The 21,908-nt window shown below is 39.0% G+C and overlaps 1 protein-coding gene across 14 annotated transcripts; it reads right to left on the bottom strand.

Moving 5' to 3' along the window:
* Positions 1-964: 964 nt before the first annotated feature.
* LOC107819127 (chromatin modification-related protein EAF1 A) lies at positions 965-21,570 on the bottom strand. 14 transcript variants are annotated; one of them, XM_075237696.1, is made up of 24 exons: positions 21,126-21,570; positions 19,260-19,318; positions 18,867-19,066; positions 18,710-18,764; positions 18,528-18,625; positions 17,101-18,457; positions 16,867-16,986; positions 16,390-16,545; positions 15,247-15,438; positions 14,972-15,052; positions 13,791-13,842; positions 13,157-13,680; positions 13,006-13,056; positions 12,334-12,391; positions 12,054-12,250; positions 11,879-11,932; positions 11,695-11,775; positions 11,379-11,516; positions 11,168-11,284; positions 5,579-5,682; positions 5,251-5,457; positions 4,846-5,173; positions 1,801-3,437; positions 965-1,471 (listed from the first exon to the last, which is right to left on the bottom strand). In XM_075237696.1, exons 3-23 carry the CDS (start codon positions 19,007-19,009, stop codon positions 1,887-1,889), a joined length of 5,664 nt encoding a protein of 1,887 aa, XP_075093797.1. In that variant the 5' UTR covers positions 19,010-19,066; positions 19,260-19,318; positions 21,126-21,570; the 3' UTR covers positions 965-1,471; positions 1,801-1,886. The 14 variants fall into 14 exon arrangements, with proteins under 14 accessions (XP_075093797.1, XP_075093790.1, XP_075093792.1 ...); XM_075237689.1 differs by having other exon boundaries at positions 4,801-5,173; XM_075237691.1 differs by having other exon boundaries at positions 4,801-5,173; positions 12,054-12,244; positions 19,260-19,322; positions 21,126-21,466.
* Positions 21,571-21,908: the final 338 nt, after the last annotated feature.

Consider the following 21,908-nt stretch of genomic DNA (forward strand, 5'->3'; position numbering starts at 1 on the left):
GTCCTCGGTAATCTGGAACATCGCCATATCTTTCCTATTCACATCACCCCAAAACTTCTTTGGCCTACCTCTATCTCTCCTTAAGCCCTCCAAGGTCAACATCTCATACCTCCTCATTGGTACGTTTGTATCATACTGTTAATCAATTTTTTTTGTGAGACTTTCTTATACAATTCATTCGACTTTTTTGATTGTTCAGACACTGGAAATTAATAAAATAAAATTGCAAATTCAAGGTAAATAAATCTAAGAAACTAATATACGTTTCTGTTCATGGAAGGTCTAATACACATGTCAACATAGTTGGGCTACTAAGAACTGTAACCACCAAAATATGGTCTGAGAGTATTGCCTACCATTATCTTTCAGGGAAGCTCGTTGATAGCTTTTCAACTTAGAATTTTGAGAAGGATTTGCTTGTGATTTGCTTCTTGTTGGGTATGACACAAATTGCAACGACCCCTGTTTCAATTTACAACCATCACAGATACTAGTTGTCTTGTTCACTGCACTGGTTTTCCTGAATTTTCATATCCCTTCTTCGACGCCTTTGTTTGCCCTTATGATTGTGCTGAGAACAAAGTACTGAGATGGTAGGATTATGTAAAATTATCGTTAGGATAGCTCTATTTGGAGGCGATGTCAGAAAGCCACGGATCGTGGGAGGTGGATGGGGGAGAAAAGGAGGCCAGAAATGTAAACAAGAAACTTCTGTGACTTGCAAATACTTCTTTCTTATATAATCGAGAAATCACTTTGTAAGTTAGTTGGCCCAACTCCCGGTGGTCCACCTGATTTTTAGATAACTCCAACTTGCAGATATTTTAGCACAAAAATAGAAAATGCTTCTACAGGGCATCTATAAATAACAGTTGGACGGAAATTTAAATGTTAGTATTCATTTCCTTAAAACGCATCGTCATTTATAGATCATAGTATCCTTCCACGTAAGTATGCATATATATGATTCAAAAGCAAACACAGCAGCGAATGCATCTCATTAAAGATTTGCCAAATGCAAAGAGGAACAATTTACAAGAATTGCGAAGGCTACGAGGAAGGTGCAGTCATGTATGATGACTGTTCTAACAAATATGGAGTATACATAAGACTAATATTCACAAAATTTCCCACAGCCTTCGGCCAAAAAATGATAACTACCCCCTTGAATACAAAACGGGCAATAATACATGGGATGATCTATGGGGACAAAATCAAAATAGGAATCCCTCCGTGAGCCGGTGAAACAAGGGGCTTTTACGAAAGTGAAATAAGTAACATCAAAAGGAAAAAAAGGAAAAGGATAAAATCCTGTACACGTACCTCTATATATGTCCCTACCTTCCTGAGGCTCTAGGGCGACAATAATATACAGAACCCAATATTTAAGCAGACGTCCCTCTAGTATTGCTAAACCTTGAAAATTCACCAACTTGCATAAGGTGATGCCCTCAGGGACAACGAGCTTCATCTGAAACCATAAAATAAACAAGAATTAGCAAGTTCTGCCAGGTATTACCACCATGTTTTGCCACTTCACCAATATCATCATTCAACAACCAAAACTATCTTAACCAAAAAAGTAGGGGAGGTGATCAATTGAAAGCCGCATCAAAGATGTCTTTAAATTTAAACTCAGTCAATGGGGATGAGTTCTTGCGGCTGTATCACCATTGGAAGAACCATTTTCTAAAGCATTTCAGGTAGTTAATTCCTCATCATTGGATACCAAGACTACCAATAGAACTCCAATGCAAGTCAATTGACTTCAGTACATATTAAGATAAAAGAATGTCTTACCTGTACACCGCTGTTTCCCAGGCATGCTGACCCATTCAGGGACTGATTAGCCAAAAAGGAATTATCCTTTATCTGTTGAAGGTGGTTTAATCCAGTCTACAGTCATTGGACCTAGCAAACGAACTGCTATTCCCTGCTTGCAGAATCTGAGCCTGTTCTTGTGAATGTTGCAATGGTGAAAGCTGCTGCTGCAACTGTGGCTGGGTCACTGAGGAAGGAGGTTGCAACTGGGAGGATTTTTGCTGCCAGTTGAAACTATCAGGCCCTGTTGGAGCCAAGTTGCCTGAAGATTGTCTTTGGCTTACCCCTTGGCTGATTTGAGGCACCGACTCACTGCCAGCAGAATTTGTTGGTGGAGTCCCAATTGAATCACATAATGGTTCTGTACCCTTCCACTGATTAGCACTCAGAGTTGAAACATCTGCGACATTAGTTGCATCATTGACGTCCTGAAGCATTGAGGTGATTGCACCTATCTGAGAAGTTTTGCACATAGGGTGTTGTTCAGCTTGAGGTTCACCAGCTTGCAACTTCTTTGATTGATCTGAATTTACTACATGGTTCTGCTGCAATACCCGTTGTACAGTTGCTTGGCTTTGATTCATCAGTTTTGGTTGTGGCTGCACCTGTGGTTGTTGATGCACCAATCCTTGGTGGTTGGAAGAACCTGTGACTGAGGATGGAACAGATTGCTGAGATGAAATAGTATCAGAGGGAGCCAATGAGCCAGGACCTTGATTGCTATTATCCTGATTAGGCATCTGCTGCTGAAGATGCTTGGTAGATGGAGGTAGTTGGCCAGAGTAAATCTTAGGCTGGGGCTGACTTGAAGAATGAGGTGCCACAGCTTGCTTTGCAAGCTGGACAGGGCTGTGTGCTGTACCAGAATATAGTCCATGACCTTGCATCAAGTGAGTGGCTTGCTCACCTTTCTCAGCAGATTGATTTGTTTGATTGTTCGAAAGCCCATTCAGTAGAGAGGGATCTATCTGCAAGTTCTGGTGCATCATCATGTTGCCTCTGCCAACTCCCTTCAACAATTTAGCTTGTTGTTGAGATTGTGACTGCTGGCGCTGTGGAGGATGGTGCCTGCCTGCTTGTTGAAGCTGCTGCTGCCCTATCTGACGTTGCCTTTGCTTGGTCATCTGAGTAGTTACGGTGCTGCCCCCAGTTTGAGCAGTCCGTGCAAGCCCATGATTTGGCAATGCATGATGTTGCGGCATTGGGGTCATTGAGGTGGGGGACGTCAAAGGAGAAAGTGATACCGGCGGAGAAGAAGATTGTGATGTGGTCTTGGGACTATTTTGCAAAGAAGATGAAATAGGAAGTTGGGGCTGCGAATGTGAAAATTGTTGTTGCACCAGTCGCTGCTGCAGGTGCCTCTCTTTAGCTAATCGAATAGCATAAGCTTGTTGCTGTGAGTTGGTGGCATGATTAGCCCCTTGAAGATGAGGACGATGAGGGCTAAGCATAGGTGGCTGATGTGATTGCCGATGATGAAGTGGATACGATGTGACGGGAGAGGCAGACTGGTTGGGGAAAGAGGAACTTAACCCACCAAATGGAGAGACCACTTGGCTGTTTCCTTGAAGCTCGGGAAGCATCATTTGCCTCTGAACTTCCTGATTCTGTGGAGGCTGTAAGAGGAGGACACCGGGATGGTGTCATTGAATTAAACATGTAAGGAATATACAAGATACCGCAGAATTGAAAATTAGATGTTCATAACATGCTCCTATATATATGTATCAGCAACCACAAAAAGAGCAGAAAATGATGCAGACACTAGCGCCAAGTAACAACATAACAACCAAACACGGAAGGAGTTGCTAGACAAAGTATACAAGCTTGGAATGCATCAAAATTGCAGATTGGAAAGTTAGATGTCCATAACATACTCTTATAATCAGCAACCACAAACAATCTTTATCTTCGCACGGCAGTTTAGGTCCCGCACCCGTGTCGACACGACATTAGTATGGGTGTGGGTTTGGGATCTACCGGATCTGGTCAAACAATTTTGGGTACTTTGACCACGACGGAAGGAAAAATTCGAGACAAGATACAATTTGATTCCCGAAATCAGTACCAAAACTAGGGTAAATTTGAAGAAAATAATATACCTTATCTAGGAAATCAATCCTTTAGTTATCTACAACTTGAGAATAAAAAAGAAATCCACTTTACAAGCTATATGTAAGTATTCCACAAAATTTCTCGTAATTTAGAGATATTTTTATATTTTTTTGAATTATTTTTAGTCGGATTCTCGCACCTGTATCCGTACTAGGATCCTATCCCCGAATCTTAGAATTTATATTTCAAAGGATCCGACCTCTAGATCCGCACCCGTGTCTGAGCAACTTAGGATGCAGAAACTAGCGACAAGTAACAAAAATTGTGTTAGTACATAATCTTCATAGGACACTCAAAGTTTATCCCTTCAGTATATAAAAGTGCATCTACTCTCCTAACGAAATCGGGAAAACTTATATTTGAATGCAATTTATTGAAAGCTAAACAATCTTAATCTTCGCAGGTTGTCTTTTCTGGATTTAGCTATAGCTGTGATTTTGTAAGCATTCAGTACATCTTTTATCCATTAGATTAGAAATAAAAAAATGAACATCGTTCAGACACTTCTAATTGAGGACATGCTTTACACGTCAAAATTTGCAAGTTTGCCTAATTGAACTGTTAGGTTCACGTGTTCTCCAACCAAGATCATGTGGACTCTACTCTCTAAGAGCAAAGTGACAACAGACAAGATTGTAACAAAGTCTTACAGGTTACAGTTAAGAGAGAGAGAGAGAGAGAGAGAGAGAGAGAGAGAGAGAGATGGCTGTAACAAAATAGCAGAGAGTTATTTAAATCGTCTCACGAGGTACTAGCAATCCTTTGGATCGACTCAACAAGGAAAGTTTTCCATATAGCAACTTCACCAATGGACCGAATGAGAGCAACAAAAGAGAAGCAATCAAAACCCAGCAGCTAACTAACCCGAATCATGTGCAAACCATCGTGAGGTCTCATCATTGAGTTCACCTGATTAGAGCTCACTCCAGAATGCATATTCACAGTGTTTGGCATTGCTCCCATCCCGGAGGAAAGCATGCTTCCAGAATTCAATATAGACGATGATGCAACTCCTTGAAACCCAGGCCTTGCCATTGGAATACCTCTATTGATCCCACACATCATGCCCGTACTATTGCCACTGGAAAGTATACGAGCACCACCACGATCAGTGGCTGCAAGAACTCCAGGAGCAGCCATATTGGATTGCATATTTCTCATTTGATTATACTGCTGAAATCTCTGCTGTTCATCAACTGGAAGAGATGCAGATCTAGGAACAATATATCTACCATCCCTGGGAGCAAAATTACCCAAATTGGAACATGACGAGAACAAGCCAACACATTATTTTAAGCATAACCCATTCATTACCTAACAGATGCATTGAGGGGACTTGACGGAAAGTTGTTTCCACTAATCATATTGGACGACCCCTGGACTGCGGAGTTTGCACCAGACGCTGGGAGCACTGAGTTTAATGCACACTGACTTGAGATAGATAATTCACTTGGGTGCGGACCTTGGCATCCAACAGAAAGATAGTCTGGACTCGAGGGCGCATCACATAGGTCCAAAGGTCTTCATATAACATACAGAATGAACCAATAAAGGAAAAGAATTATTAAGAGTTAGCTAAGCTTTAGTAACAACCGAACTTGAGAAGTGTCCAACTCTTATTAAGCATTGCAGAAAGACTTACGTAAAAATAGGGCCTCCGTTCAGATTATTTGTACAATGTTTGGAAAGAACATGTGTGTGAGAATCATGTGGTTGCTGGAGATGTCTCGGATCATGTTTATAACCCTAAATTGAAACAGGAATGTATACATCAACTTGGCGCTCAGATGTATAAAAGCAAACAAACAGAGAATAAATTCCTGCTTTGCACACATATGATACTTTTAAAATGAATTTCAACATTCTCCTGGCTACCTAAAACTGCTAATATTGTCTCACCTTTTTTTTGTTGGGGGTGTTTGGGGGGGGGGGGGTTTGAATGTAATGCAGGGACTGAGAATCCTGTACAAAATTTACATCGAAACAAAAAGACAAGCTATAAGCATTCATATTCAAGGTATGCAAGGGTCTTCCTTCTCAGAAAATATCGCATTTCCTCTCTACCTAGACTACCCATAAATACAAAGTGGAATGGACTCCAATGAAGAACAGATTTGCTCATTTGAAATATTGGTATATTAGAAGAATGGTTTAGTTCCTTGTCTCTGGTACCCCAAATTATAATGCACTAACCCAAATGGCATATTCTTCAAATTTGATATGCATTACCTTTATCCCAGAATTGATATCAACCATTATCAACCATTCATTTTGAGGTACCAAATAAAAAAATTATGTAGTGTATCGATATCACACAAAATAGCACAAACAGTCCTGGATAGCCACTCTACACTTATCAATAATCTCTCTTTTTCACTCTATAAAAACAAACATGTTCACAATTTCTTCTTCCCTAATTTGCATAAAACAAGACATATCAGATCTAATTTAATTGTGTTAAATAAACATAGACATTTGATTGGGACAAAGAGGTAATATCAATACACGTTTAGGGAAATATAAATTCAGTGACATAGTAAGCAAATATTACAGTGACTAACTAGAGTTATGATAACTTTCCAATAACAGACAATGCGGGACAAAACAATAATACAATCGCCTCCCGCTCCCCTTCCCCTCCTCAAAAATAATCTGTCCTATTTTCTATGATAGAGTTACATAGACATAAAATAACCAAAACTTTTGGAACAATAGCAACTATGCCTCGGTCCCAAACAAATTGGAGTCCGCTATATGAATTCTCACAGATCAAGTTCTCCATTTAAATTCATCTCAAGCCAACATTATACAAAATAGAACAAAAATAAAAAGGACTAAAAGTTCTATCTATCTCCCACTGGAATAAGAATCTCTAATAGGGCTAAATTCATCTCAAACCAATATTAAAAAAAATAAAAATAAAACTGAAAAGTAAAAAAGTTCTCTATATTTTCTACTGGAATAAGAATCACTAATAGGGCCAAAAGACTCCTAGAAAGCACAGGACCTAAAGCAAACATATTAACATGACTAATACATATTCTCAATTAATTGATTTCGCTTATATTAAATCTTTTTCTTTCAGTGTGTCCATCTTTTGCTAAGCATGCATTGATTCCAAGAGATTGTAGGTCTTTCGAGACAACCTCCTTCCATGAGATGGGTCTATCTCGTTCCTTTTTAACACCTTCATTCACCATGATTTTACACTTAAGGATCGGTGCATCTGGAGATCGATATGGCCAAACCATCATGAACTACCTTCTCTCATTTTATCGTCAATGCGTGCTACATGCACCTTCTAGCAAATGCTGTCACTTTTAATCTTGTATGACTAAACATGCATCTTAGCATCCCCATCTCTGTAACAGTCATCTCGTGGATGTGCTACTTTAGCAGCCCAAGGCTCACATTTTTAGTCTAATAACCGTTCCATAGAACTCACCTTTTACTTTGGCGGGCATCCACCTATCACATTATATCCCATAACACTCTTTCCATTTCAGCCATCCGATTTTGATTCGATGTGTACCCTAAAGTTAAGTCCCAAAGCTGTTTAGCAACCCAACAGCGCAGAAATAAGTGGCATCCGTTCTCTTCCTGTTTGTTGCATAAGTAGCACCTATTGCACAATGCAAAGCCTCTTCTTTGGGGGTTAGATTGTGTTAGACCAGCATCATGAATCACTTCCCACAAAAAGCATGAATCTTTATGGGGAGCTTTTGATTTCCATATGCTTTTCCATGGCCATGGTTGAAAATTGTTGACACCATTGTTGATCTAGCAGTAGCAAGAATTTACAAGATTTTACAGAGGATAGACCTTGACTTAAACCTTCCAAAGAAGAGAGCTTCCAGATTTTAAGATACTCCATCAATATCACGTACTCCCTCCATTTCAATCTAGATGATGTAGTTTGACTTGGCACAAAGTTTAAGAAAAAAAAGAAGACTTTTGAAACATGTGGTGCTAAAAACTTAAGGGGCAAAATCTTAGTGGGGTCATAATATTTGTGTGGCTATAAAAGCTTCTCGTTAAGGGTAAAGTGAGTAGAATAAAAAATTTAAAGTTAAATTATTTCTAAATATAGAAATGTGCCGTTCTTTTTGGAACAGACTAATAAGAAAAGTGTGTCATCTGAATTGAAACAAAGGGAGTAACAGTTTGGCCAGTCTTGGAATCTCCAATCAGAACATTGCCAGTCTAAAATTAAAACAGCAATCTCCATTGTTCCAGCACTGTTGTACAGACTTTCAAGTATCCAAAGAAAGCTAAAAAGGTCAGGAAAAGTGTCTTTTAAAGAGGATTGCTATAACCATTCGTCAGGCCAAAAAAAGTCTTCCTTCCATCACCTAGCTTTATTGCTGTGTGTCACATGGGCGTGGTTTCTATCCGTCGAAACCTGCCTGTGCGGCAGCCAAGTCTCACACTTGACTTCAGCCTATCCAACACTCGGCCAAAATTACAACAACTTTGGACTTAGAATATTTTCGGGCAGCTTCAACGTAGTAAGCTTTAGAACTGATTTAGGCAACGAATTAAAAGTAAGGCAACGGTAAATTGACAAGAACACAACGCACAATATACAGGAAACTCTTTTCCCAACTTTGTATTTATAACTCGAGTATACAAAGAAACTCAACTCTAAGTACTCCGCGTACAAAAGAAGATCACTCTTGACCCTCGGGTTTTCTCTCAAAGACTACTCTTAGCCTTGGGTGTTTTCACTCTTGAAAACAGACTTAGGAACTCTTTCCTAAGATAAACATGCACTCTTACACGTTTTTAGGACTCTTTTAAGACTACTCTTAGTCTTTAGATCTCAAGACTCCTCTCTCTTCTCTTGATCACGAAATGCCCCATATATATAGATATATGGGCTATCACTGGCAGATTTGAAGGGGCAACTTACAAAAGGGCAGTCCATTTCTAGTGCTTTTCTCAGGCAAAGCACTAAATAAGCACTTAACCATTTAATGGGGCACTCACCCACGAAATGACCCTCTTCAGCACTTAGCTCTGTTTTGTGGAGCACTCAGCCCTCATTCTGGAGCACTTGGCCCTTTGGTGGATCACTGGCCCCACCATCCACTGAAACAAGCCTGTCACACAGCATTGCTAAATTTGTCCTAACTTGTAGTTGACATCCCCCAACTACTTAGGCCTTTACACGAAATAATAATACAAGAACTACACAGACATGGGTACAAGTTATTACAACAAGGTAAACGCCCTCTACCTTGGCATGTGCACTACATGTGCCTGATTTACTTGGTCAGCTGTTGCACGCCCTAAGGCTGGCATTTTGCCCAGCCTTGGCGCCTTTTGACATTGCTCCGCACCAATGCCTTGTCCGCAACATGCTACCCATGATTTTGCCGCACACGCCCGACACTCTTGTCGTACGCACATTGCCTTAGCCGCGTTTCTACCTTGTCTTTGTCAATACTTGTCTTACCCGTGCCATTGCTTGTCTTTTGCCTCACATAGCTTTGCCTTAGCTATTGAGACCCCTCGCTATCATTCCACGCTATCTTGATTTAGCATGCCTGTACTTGCCGCTACCACAAACCGAATTGCCCGTCCTTTGTCTTTGGCGCGCATGTTGTGCCATGCTGCACCAATTTGCCCACACTGCCTTGTCAAGCCTTTGCCAAGCATGTCTTGCCTGTCTCAAGACCTTGTCCATCGCTTGCCCATTTCTCGTTTGCCTTGGTGCTATTTCGCGCACCTTAGCTTGGCAACACTCCTGCTGCCTTGACAACACTCTCGTTGCCAACTCAATCCCAAAGCGGCGGAGGGCTAACACTGTGCCACCTTGTAATTGAGGCCAAAGACTCTAGATATGTTTCCAAAACCAAAAGATGAGGGGAGTTAAAATTGAGGGGAGTTGATAAAAGATGAGGGGATCTCATCTTGTACTGTGTTTGTTAGCCATTCATAACTGGGTTAAACAAGTATGGGCTCAATGCCAATCCTTGGTGTTAACCCACGGTTATAGGAACTCATTTGTATCTCCTACTACTTTTCTCAAACTAGTGGCAACTCCTTCATACATATTGCTTATGCCGTTCATACATTTAAAAATGAATTTCTTTCTTCTCCAACAGACACCAAAGGACCTTTCCTGCTACTCTATCATATGCTTTCTCTAGGTCAATGAACACCATGCTTAAATCTTCTTTCTCTAGGTTAATGAACACCATGCATAGATCTTTTTTTCTCACGCAATAAATATTCATCAATCTTCTCAGTAAGAATATGGCTTATGTTGCAGATCTACCGAGCATGACTCAACACTGCTTCTCAGTCACTCTTATAGTGTCTCTAAGTCTAGGCTCTATTACTCTTTCCAGAGTTTCCTTATATGAATCATAAGTTTAATTCCACGATAGTTCGCAAAACTTTGAAGTGATGTAAAATTTTCAGTACCCAGAGGAGACATCAATTTAGTAGTTATAAGGTTTCGATGTAGAATCACACCACGCTTCTGTTCAATTGCTTTGAAATCTAAAGTTTTAAACTAGTCCCAACAAGTACATTATTCTTATTGTAAAATATGCCAAATTCAGTAAAATTTGTTTTCCCTTTTCCTTCTATAAGTGATATAGCGAAATGTCCTGTCAAAGTCCGCTAAGCAAGGAAATACACATGTTTTATGCATAAGACAATGATTTTTCCTTTACTGATGAATCGACTTGGGACCTCACAAGTAGTAACATATCCAGCAACTACTTTCTATGCAAGAATATATTAAACTATTCTTCACGCAAATACCATGCAGTCAGTTTTCCATCATTCATAAATTATTTCCCTTATGAAAAGATCAAGCTAGGTGTTTGGTTTCATTAAATGTCTCAAAGTGCACTCTTACATTTTGTGGATGTTTGGGACATTAGTAAACCCGTATTACTGCAAAGACTTAACAATTCTGATCCATCAGGTATTGAAGCTCTATTGTTTTGAGCAATGCATTGCAGAAAATCTAATCCCCTTTTGGTCCTAGTATGATAGAAACCGAATGGCCGCCCCAATTACCAAAGACACCTAATATAGTAATTTCATCAACACGTAATATGAGGGAAGAAAATAAAGTTGCCATATGTATACTAAGCAGGCAGATAACAAACCAGCAAACTGCAGTTCAACGACCACAAAATAGGGGCTCTCACTCTAATATGGCGAAGAAGCTAGACAAATTTTATGGAGAAATGCTAATGCAAGAATATACCTGATTCTTCCGTAAAAGATATTTCTGCCCGATCAAGATCATTTTCTCAAAATGAGATCTAAGTGTATCCTCTTCCATTGGCCCCTGCAAACGCTGAAACAGTTGCCTAGCACTTCCCTGAATGATGTTTAGCATGTTTATTCAAATTACAGAAAAAGGGTAAAGAAGTTTTGACATCAAAGTACTAGAGAAAGCAAAAGCAATCCTGAACCTTGGGAATGCCAGGTAATGTTGAAGGATAAGGTTGAGAAGATCCTGAATCATCAGCACTATCAGCACCATCACCACTACTTCTGTCCATCAGTATTTTGTGTCGTTCTTTGCATTCTTTTGGCTTGCGGTAGATACACTGTATTTACTCAAGACAATTCTTTAGGAGCAAGCAGTGAAAAGATAAGGTAAAAGAAAATTTAGAAAAGAAAACTAGAAAGCAGTAAAGAAAGTGTAAATATAGGAAAGATTTATAATCATCGACTGCTAGAGTTGTCTGGCTAAAAGACGCTAAGAAACCTCATGACTATGCTCACCTTGAATTGTAAAGTACTGTTGAAAGCATCACTTACAAGCTCCCAGTTTGGACCCATGTCATGCACCAGGACCACGAGCGCCTAAAATTTTGAAGTCAAATCCATTTATACACCTCACGCCAGAAGAACTACAATGAAAAAAGAAACAGAAGTAGGTACATTATCAGATAAAAAAGAAACCAACCTGGTCCTCGAATAGCGACCATGGACTTCCTGAACCTGGTTGTCCAGCAGACGTCTGCATGAGATTTTAACAAGCAAATTCATTCTTTTAGCGGATAGATCTTCAGATAATCATTCTTTTCTTACAAATAAAAGCAAATTTGAATAAAACAACATATTCTAGCATAAATAAGCACCTTCAAAGTTTTGCCTCTCCTACCCTGGTCCCTACCACTAAGCATTCTTATAAGTTTATTTGGGTTGGACATGTTACTCATCTGGGAAGCCGCTGGAGATGGGACAAATCCACCACCAGCACCTATATTTTCAAAAGAATTTTCAAGTGATTGCCTCATCATCTTTGGCTTCTTTGTGATATGTTGACCGACTAAACCTTCAAAAGAGAGAGTGCCGTTATACAAGAAGAATATTTAGTATCAAGCTCTAAAACTGATGCAAAGTTAATAAAAGCCGTACCGTTACTACCATTAGAATCAAGTTGATGGCTCTCCAATCTCTTTCTGGAAAAGTCCCTCTGAAACCAAACAAATTATAAACAATCACAAAATTGTTACAGAAATGTGTTTGTGTGCAAGAGATCCAGTTATCAAGGTACATCAGCATTGCCATTCTTAAAACTGTCAAAAGGATGATATAGTACATACTTCTCCAACATGCTGTAGATTGAGTCATCAACAGCACAGAAGTATCTGTTGCATATAACTTGGATTTTGCTAAAGCAAGCATATTCAAATACTTCAACAGCAAGATCAACAAAGAACATGAAGTTTTTCCCCCCTCCCCAAGAAAAAGGAAATAAAATGAAAATAACCACACATAAGGAAAGAAATATATCAATGCCCAGTAAATAATCAAGAAACATAGTTGTTTCGAGCTTCCAGAGATATGCAGGAAAAGAGAACAAGACCAAAAGATCAAGACCTCTGTAAACTAGCGTCCAATACTAACAGGAAAAAAAACTAACTAATAAATCAAGCCGCTATGTGAAAAAAAGAAAGAATAATTTGACAAGCTATTGAGAAACACCTGTAAGTGGATCACTTCCCTAACTGAGCTCCAATTGGGAAGTGCAAAAGCTTTACAGTAAAGTGCAGTCAGATTCACAGTGAATAAGAAAAAGGAAATCACCTGCTCCTTTTGAAAATTAGAATCAGCCTTCCATCGCTGTTCATATGCTCCCTGCATCAACGAGAATGCAGTCATCAAGAAAACTGAACATTGAGATGCTTCTAAACCAAAAAACAGTTGTTTACTGAGGATATAGCAATTTATCAAGTACCAGAATCTTTGATTTTTTCTTCTTTTTAGGTTTTGAAACTTCACTGGAGTCAAATGGTAAATGCTTTTCGAAATCGCCAACTGACTCAACGTCCAAACTATTTGGCATATGTGATCCCCCATGCAAAGTACTCTGATCATCCTGAAATGAACTGGTATCACCACTTGAAGCATCAGTTTTGATTGGCAACTGAGCACATCCAGATGTTGTTGCACTGTAAGGACTAAGAACTCTTTGCCTAGAAGCAGTACGCATACGCTTTGTTGGAATAGACACATTAAGATTGCTTGCTGGCCGTTTGCCCAGTTGCATAGATTGATGAGTACCAAGTTTGTTTTCCACACGTTGTGTAAATGGTACATCAGTGTGAACATCATATGATCGTCCATTATATGCCTTTATGAGGATCTTCCTTTTCTTCTGGGAAAATCTTGACAATTTGTTACCTTCAATGGCAACTGATATGTCATATGGACTTGTCTCTCCTTCATCCTCTTCAAATGCATAGTCTTGAGATCCAAAGTCTGCTTAGACATACAGCAAGAAATATGACCAACTAGAAAGAACAGTACCAGGAGGCAACAAACTCCCAACAACATAAAAAATAAAAAGAGAACAGAAAAAGAAAGGAAACCTGGAACTGTAATGCATGCAGATGTCTCCACCTCTTCATGCATACCAAATTTCTGAAATTTCAAATAATGGACTAGCATCAACAAGCGAGATTAGAACACAAAAACATACTGCTAAAGCCAACAAGGACAGTGTTGGCTACAAGGTCGCACTGAATATATCTGAAATGCAACTCTTACTATTCCCTTTATCAGTCAAAAGCACCTGGCATGTTGATGTCTATTGTTGTGTAAAAATAAATAAGAACAAGCAATATATCAATCATGAATTCAAAGTACGGCAGCACCTGTACGTAATTTTTTTATAAAGTAATAAATTTCATTAAAGAAAGGGCAAAAGCGTGCCCGCATACAAGAAGTATACCAAAAAGTAGAAGACCTCATAAAAAAGGCAGCACCACTACGTAGTTTTAGATACTTCCCCTGTACCGAATAATTTGTCCTACTTTCTATTAGGATTATGGCAAAATTGTCTAAGGAAACTTACTCCATGCACAATTCAATACTTCCCAATATTCTAATCATAAAAAAGGTGCTACAGGGCCCACTTTCAAACTAGGAATTATTCAAACAGTTGAAAGAACAGCTTACACTTTGGACGGCATACTGTTCAAATTTATAATAACATTCTTTACATAGGAAGTATATGCAGAATGCTCAAGAAAACAACTTCATTCCAAAAACAATTTACATCGAAAGAACAACTTCCCCCATTAACTAACGACCTAACTAACACAATCATCATATGTTGTAAATTCCATGTTAAGGAAGTGCTGCAACAAATCCATAGGAGGAAAACTGCCAAACTGCACATTCTTTTCTTCCCCAAAATCCATTTAGTATTTAGTATTTATCCCCTTAGGCAGCAAAAGGAAAAAGCCAATAAAGGATGACTATTAGAAGTTATACCAAAGAGAATAACAGAACACCAATTACGGACAATTAGACACAACTCAGAGTACCCGAGAACACTGCACTTGTAACAAATGTTCAATTAAGTTATTACATTCACTTCCTGACTAGACCTTGAATATAATAGAGTTAAGTTCTATTAGGATCTCATAATACTTTTATCTAGGCCAAGGTCAACCAACTGTGTTGGATGAAACCAGTAATTTGCAACTCAACAAGTCAGAACATGTAAAATCAAGCATTGGCGAAATAGTGATTCTCGATATATTACCTCATAGTGCAGCACATGAGATTCGATGGACTTTCTGTAAGCATCCATTGCTCCAAGGGAGACAGCATAGAAGAGGTTCTCCTGCATGAAGGCATGAGGATCACTTAGAAGGATTTACCTTTTGCTGAATAAAAAACATAAACAAATAAAAGAGCAACAAGTATCACCCCAGAAAATGAAATAGATTAGCATTCAAAAGATCCCCAAAAATATGTTCACTGAGAAAAATTTAAAGACCAGAGATCAGAAGACAGTGACGTTTAAAGCATACATACTTCTCTAAAATGATCTTCCTGGGGCGCATCAATGATTCCAGCATCAGACACCCTCTCTGGAGTCACCGGAGCTTCAGCAAGGCTTTGTGGAACATCAGAGTCATTGTATTTCAGAAATCTCATGGCATATTCCCTAATAGCAAGGGTATGACCCTTTCTAAAGATCGGCAGCTCCAGTTTTTTGCTTTTCCCCTGCCAGGAGAATCACAAACTACGAATTAAGGGACAAAGATCTCCTCTCCAGCCTTTCATTGGAAGCAAGTACACAGGGAAAAACAGAAGTTAATTGGAATTAGTAGATTCTGAAGCATTGTCATTTGTTCTAATGGTTGCCCTATTTAATTATTACCAACAAAATTTAAAAATTTTCTTGCTAGAGAACAACCATTATACTTTTCCCAACTTTAATTTAATTGCATTGAGATCGCATACATCAAGGCAGCTCTTCAACCCAACCAGCTTATGTATATACAAGTTCAAATTAGTACATTCTCTTAGAAATGTTTGCTGCTTACCCAATGCTTATGTGAGAAATGAATCACATAATTGATAATTCTCGGTTCAATCATACTATGAAGCTCATACAATGCAATGGAAAATTGCTGCAAACGCTGTCTAGCCTAATAAAAGAGCTCATTAATTTCATTGTTGGAATACAAGAGTATATATATAAGTATGTATCCAGCAATTACATGAAAATAACTATTTAACTTTTAACCACTGGGTTCACCCTTCTATCCCCATATAAATTTAGAGGGGGGCCTTTGATCAGATAATGATACAAGCCTCTATCTGCATATAGAAGAACTACAATAAAAAAGTAAATGAACATACACACACACACATAAATACACATATGTGTGAGCTTCTGTGTCTATGTATGTGTGCGTATCAGATCAGTATAGTGTATCACTTATTCCATACCCAGATGTTCATTTACAAAAGAAAGGGGTTATGGCATTCCATAAACCAACAGGCAGATAAATCCATGCCAACTGCCAATGGACAAAAGAATTGCTCAACCAGGGAAGAAAAAAAACCAGGGCATGATTAGTTACCCCTTCATAGAAAACTTGTTTTTCAACAAAGGAAGGAAAAGCAAAAACATAACAAAAAAAGAAATACTACTTCATATCTATATACCTCAATAGACTGCCAGAAACCCATGACAGCTTTGGCCATAATATGAGCTACCTTTTTTAGCTCCCAACTACTATTTTGTTCTTGGAATCGTGACCGCGCGGTAAAAGCCACCCGGTGACACATTTGAGCAGCTGCAGTCATTTTCCAAAGACGTTCCTACATGATGAGAGACTTTTGAATAAGTGGCTAAGTTTGGAGAAACAGACTGGACAAATTTCCAGTAAGTTTGGAGAAACAGACTGAACAAATTCCAGAACCTAAATGAAAATTTAATCATGTTTCAACCATTCAGTTATGGAACTCATAAAAAAAGCTACTACAAAATCAAAAATGAAAGTGGCTCTAATTGAAAACAAAGATCCAGAACCTTCATGAAAATTCAATCAAGTTTCAACCATTCAGTTCGGCATTAAAAAAAAGCTATTAGAAAAGCAAGAATGAAAGTGGCTCTAACGGCAAGGGTCAATTAAGTCACACCTGAGCAAAATCATTTGCCAGCCAAACCATTTCCTCAAGTACATAATCCCAGTGGGATTTGCGACGATTCTCCACTGGAAAGGTCACTGCAGATAACTCTGCAATCCTTTTACGTTTCGCCTGTTTGTTAAATTAAACATTAGATCTTTACAGCCAAATAACGAACTCATAGCAAGATTTTTACAAGCCCGACCAGAAGAAGATGTGAATTAGTTTAAAGATTAAAGCAAAAACCTCTATAATCTGTGCCTCTTTCAAGATTGAGTCTTCATCACCCCTGGTAGCAAGTTTAACGTTGATCCCAGATGCTTGTGCCTCAGGGGAAAGATTTGAAACTCCATGTGGTGATACATGCTGAGAAGGCTCAGGTATTCTGGACTCAACTGAAGCCTGACGTCCAATAATACAAGCATTTCCTTTTTGGAGGTTGGAACTATCACTTGTATTTGCACTGGGTTTCCTCTCAGTTTCTGACGGAGATGGGCCAACTGCTTCCACTATGGTGGTAATATTATCTTTTACCTCACAAGGCAAATTAGGTTCACTGCTAACAAATTCTTCCTGTGATGTATCGAGAAAATAATTTTGGTGCTTTTTGGGGCCAGAATTGCATACTTCATTGGTCAAACCACAACCGTCACCAGCTTTCACCTCTTTCTGTTCTTTAAGATTGCTTTCGATAATGGGTGTTCCCTCTGGCACCGACATTTGTTCCTTCAAGTCACCTTTGGAGTCCAAGTTTTTTGGGTTCATAATCATTTCCCTATCATTATTTCGATCTAGAGTAGTCCGGGTGCAAGAAGATTCTGAATCTAAACCCTTTGTGCCCAATGCTGCACCACTGCTTTGAGCATCATTTGGTATGCTTTTCTGGTCACTCTTCCCACAACTGAACCCATTTATTTGGCTGGAACTAGCTTGCTTCCCAAGGCCTGCTGCAGCTGTACATGACTGACCTTCCTGGCCAGCAGAACTTACCGCTTCTTCTCCCAGTGACGATGGAAGCCTTTCAGGACCTTCCTGAATAGACATTTCCTTAACACCTGTGTGTGAGTTCTGATCATGTTGGTTATCCAGCAAATCTCTGGAAGCACTAGCTTCAGGAATGCTATCTGCCAGATCATCCGTCTTCAAGTAAGTAGTTGACTCTGCAGCTTTAACACCATCTACTTCAGAAGCCAGAGTCTTCACAGGCATACAACCCTTTGGACTAGAAGGCACTGCAATGTTCAAAGAAGAGTTCTGGTCTTTTGGATTTTCTCCATCAGAAACCAGTCCTTTTACATCATTAGGCCGGGACCTGTATCTTCGCTTGTAAGCTTTTCTAGGGACACCAAAAGCAGCAGAATCACCCAATTCTTTTGCATTGCGACTTCTATCCAACATAAATGACTGCTCTGATGGAGTAAGATTGCTCCTACCGGGGTGTCTAGAAGACCTATCACCTTCAGTGAATTCATTTTCACCATCAAATAGCATGAGATTGTCAGCACTGTTGGGTTCACAAAGTTGAGGAGCCCCAAGTCGACCACTACTTTCAACTGAGTCTCCATGAGGAGAAGCAGTAATTGCAAAACTACCTTTTGCTTCACTAGAGCGCAGAAAGAAAATTAGGCAAGCATAATAAGGATTAGAAAACCAACAGAACTCTGAGAAATTACCTGGTCACAAGCTTATCGGGATGTTGATCTGTCAGAGAAGTGGACTGAACACTAAGTGAAGCAGCATTCCCGAATTTGAAATCCAGCGGATCACCACCCTGCAATAAGAAGAATCAAGTCCTGCCAAAAATGCAAGCGGATAATTTCTGAAAATCTAATAATAACTGGTCCAACCAACATACTTTCTCAAGAAATTCTAATTCTCTTCTCTTTTCCTCTAGGAAACAATACTCCTGCCTGTTAACAACAACAAATCTCACCATAAGTATAGAGGAAGTACTGAAATCATTAAATTCCATATAGGCAGGACAAGGAAGTGAAGTAGCACGCTAGCATTACCTAAGCTCAAGTTGAACCTCCTCAATTGCTGATCTCCGCGGAGAAGTTATGTTACCAATACCAACTCCACCTTCAAGAACTCCTCCCATCGAATCAACCTCGGCATTGACTACGGGATCAGATTCCGCACCACATCCATGCATTCCCACCTTAAAAGCTACAGGGTGTTCCCTCCATCAGCACAAGCCTCGATCAAATTCCTGAAGACAAGACAACACTTAGACATCATGCAGGAACTGAAATACCAACAAAAGTAGTAACAACTGATATTAGTACATAGATGGTTATCAAAAATAACAGATATTAGTACATGGATATCAGAAGATGTATACCCCTTGTTTGGATATGGGTAAGTATCTTTTGTAGCATACATACAAGAATTCAGTTTATTACCTTTTGTACTTCTACGAACTTAGGACACTATCTGGTTGCAGCCCCAATCACGTTCCTCTCTTTCTTGAACAAATGCAAAAGAAAAAAGAAAATTAACCCTGCTTCGTAAACAGTCTACTACGAGTAGAAGTGAAACATATAACTGCAGAAAAAGGAATATGGCACAAGAGAATCCAGGTCTCTTGCCAAAAGAAAGCAACTTCACAAGTAGGATCATCGGGATTCAGTTATGTTGGAAACAAGAAAATATATGTTGCCAAGGTAACATCCCTAGATACAGAACCACCAGACACATATTACTGGCTAGATGAACAGTTACTTTGAAGAGGAAGATAGTGGCATTAGTATACCTTATCAGGGCTTCTATAGAAGATACGGGAAAAATATATAGGCCTCGATAAACTATGTTAATGCCTCTTAATACTTTACATACTTATAGGTTTAAAGTGGGGCAAGACAGGCTCCACCAACTGGTCTGCAAATGTAAGAAACTACGTAACATGGACCAATGCTGGGGCAGAGAATTGCACTGCCTCAGCTCCTTTCTCACCTCACCTTCTTTCTAGAAAATTTTCAAGATCTACCTGGCTCTAAATTAAAGTTCTTATGCAATAGTTACTAGGCAAAAACTGAACTGATCGAGTAAGCTCCTACTGGAGGATCCACATTGATCTTTCCTCTTAGGCAATTGTAGATGGTTTCATCATGTAACAGCAAGCGTATAATAGAAAAGACAAAATTTTCCCGTCAACATCCATAATATCCATGGGGACTCTTTGTACAAATTAACAGTACACAAGATGAAAGAGTTCACATTGGAGCATAAGCTGCTTGAGAAAGAACACATCTAAATCTAAACAGCAATGTAACAAAAATGGGTAAGTTACTGCCCATGCACTCTGTCAATGGTTTTCCTTTTCACATTTTGATTATATGTATCCAAGATAAAATGAATATCCCATGTTCCACTGCAAGTGCCTTCGTGTGAGTGTAATTGCTTGTAGCCTATACTCATCCATTAAGTATAGTATGTGAACCATTCATCAATCAGTAACTAACAACTTGGTCTCTAGAATGTAGCTATCCAAAAAAAAGTTCATTGCACCCAAGGAAGTAGCCTAGTGGTCAATGGAGTAGGTGAGAACCATGAGGTTTCAGGTTCAAATCCCAACGGAGGCAAAAACACTACGTGATTTCTTCTCATCCATCCAAATCTTGGTAGACAGAGTTACCTGGTACCTGTTGTTGGTACATGTTGCTGGTGGGAGGTATCCCTTGAAACTAGTCGAGTGAAACTAGTCGAGGTGAGCGCAAGCTGGCCCGGACACCACGGTTATAAAAAAAAGGTCCATGCATGATTGCATGTCAACTCAGTTGTTCGCACGACTAGGCAGCACAAATAAAATTCAAATATTAAAGATGCCTGAAAAGGGGGGAAGCTTTTTTGCATACATTCATCCATATCTTACTCATTTGCACAGAAGCACATAATTCGGTGATCACCAGCTTCAAACAATTCGAATGAGAAGAAAAACAAGCTCAGAGCGAACATTAGTTTCATTTCATGACATGCAGAACAACAATAACTTGTCACGTAAAATTGAGCTACTCTTAACAGTTTAAGCAATATGCAACCCCATATGCAAATTCTCAATTTCACATTCCCTTCTTATGAAATAACCCCAAAATGAACAATATGAACTCTAGGGTTTGCACGAAAATGAACAAAAGTCCAAATTCTAGGGTTTGTAAAGCTTAGGATTCAAAAGGAATACCTCAATTGTGAATACTAATGCCCGAATTGCATCTAGGGTTAGCAATGCGTCACCCCTGTAAGTTTCTCCTGGTTCTAGGGTTTTTTCTTACCTCAATTCAAAGCAAAAGGTATTTTTGCCCTAGAATATCTGAAGCAGGGAATGCATTTGAATCTCGTACAATATGTCCCTCGGCTTGTACAATATGAGACAACAAGTGCCTATATTGACATAAATACGTATGTATTTGTCGAGTAAAATAAGGTTCCTGGTTCTGTCTTCGTGCTCCTTCGTTCTTCCCCCAAACTTTCTCTCTCTAAACAGTATTGTTTTTCTCTCTCTAAAGCTCATAAACTATTCGTCCTCGCACGAGTAGTGGGCTTGGACATGCAGACGACGAACCAAGTCTATAGCAATTTTAGTCCATTTGGGCTTCTTATTTTTTTCCTGATTGGAGAAAGATTCTAATTTCCAAAGGAACATATTTCTTATATTGGTTTGGTAATTGCTAGTTGCTACTGAGACGATTTAATGATACTAATCGAAGTCAAAGTATAGAAAAGGAAACTCTAGAGTCCTCGTTAATTTTATCCATAATCATGTAAACGATCGAAGCCGACCGACTTGTTTATCTATACAAGAAGATTCAGATAAGGCCTAAACTAGTAATCTTAATAATAGTTCATGATACTTTAAATTTAAATGTTCAGGCATGTACAAAGTTGGTAAATCACATCACCAACAACTTGTTTCAACAGTTATTACATGTCATTTCATAATATATCATATTATATTATATTATATAATTTGGATAAATATAATATTTGGATAGATTGCATTGCTTCCCGTCGTTTCATGATGTCATGCACCAACAATATGAAAAATAAACTTGCAA

This window comes from Nicotiana tabacum, chromosome 19 (genome assembly GCF_000715075.1).
Source record: "Nicotiana tabacum cultivar K326 chromosome 19, ASM71507v2, whole genome shotgun sequence".
In the NCBI taxonomy this organism is placed as follows: Eukaryota; Viridiplantae; Streptophyta; class Magnoliopsida; order Solanales; family Solanaceae; genus Nicotiana; species Nicotiana tabacum.

Bases quoted from the DNA above. Each gene is read 5' to 3' on its own strand.
- LOC107819127 (XM_075237689.1), bottom strand. From the start codon at position 19,009: ATGCATGGATGTGGTGCGGAATCTGATCCCGTAGTCAATGCCGAGGTT. The intron at 12,251-12,333 runs GTACGGCTTTTA...TCTCTTTTGAAG, and splicing joins TGATTCTAATGGTAGTAACG to GTTTAGTCGGTCAACATATC. The intron at 3,438-4,800 runs GTTAGTTAGCTG...CTCCTCTTACAG, and splicing joins ATGGTTTGCACATGATTCGG to CCTCCACAGAATCAGGAAGT.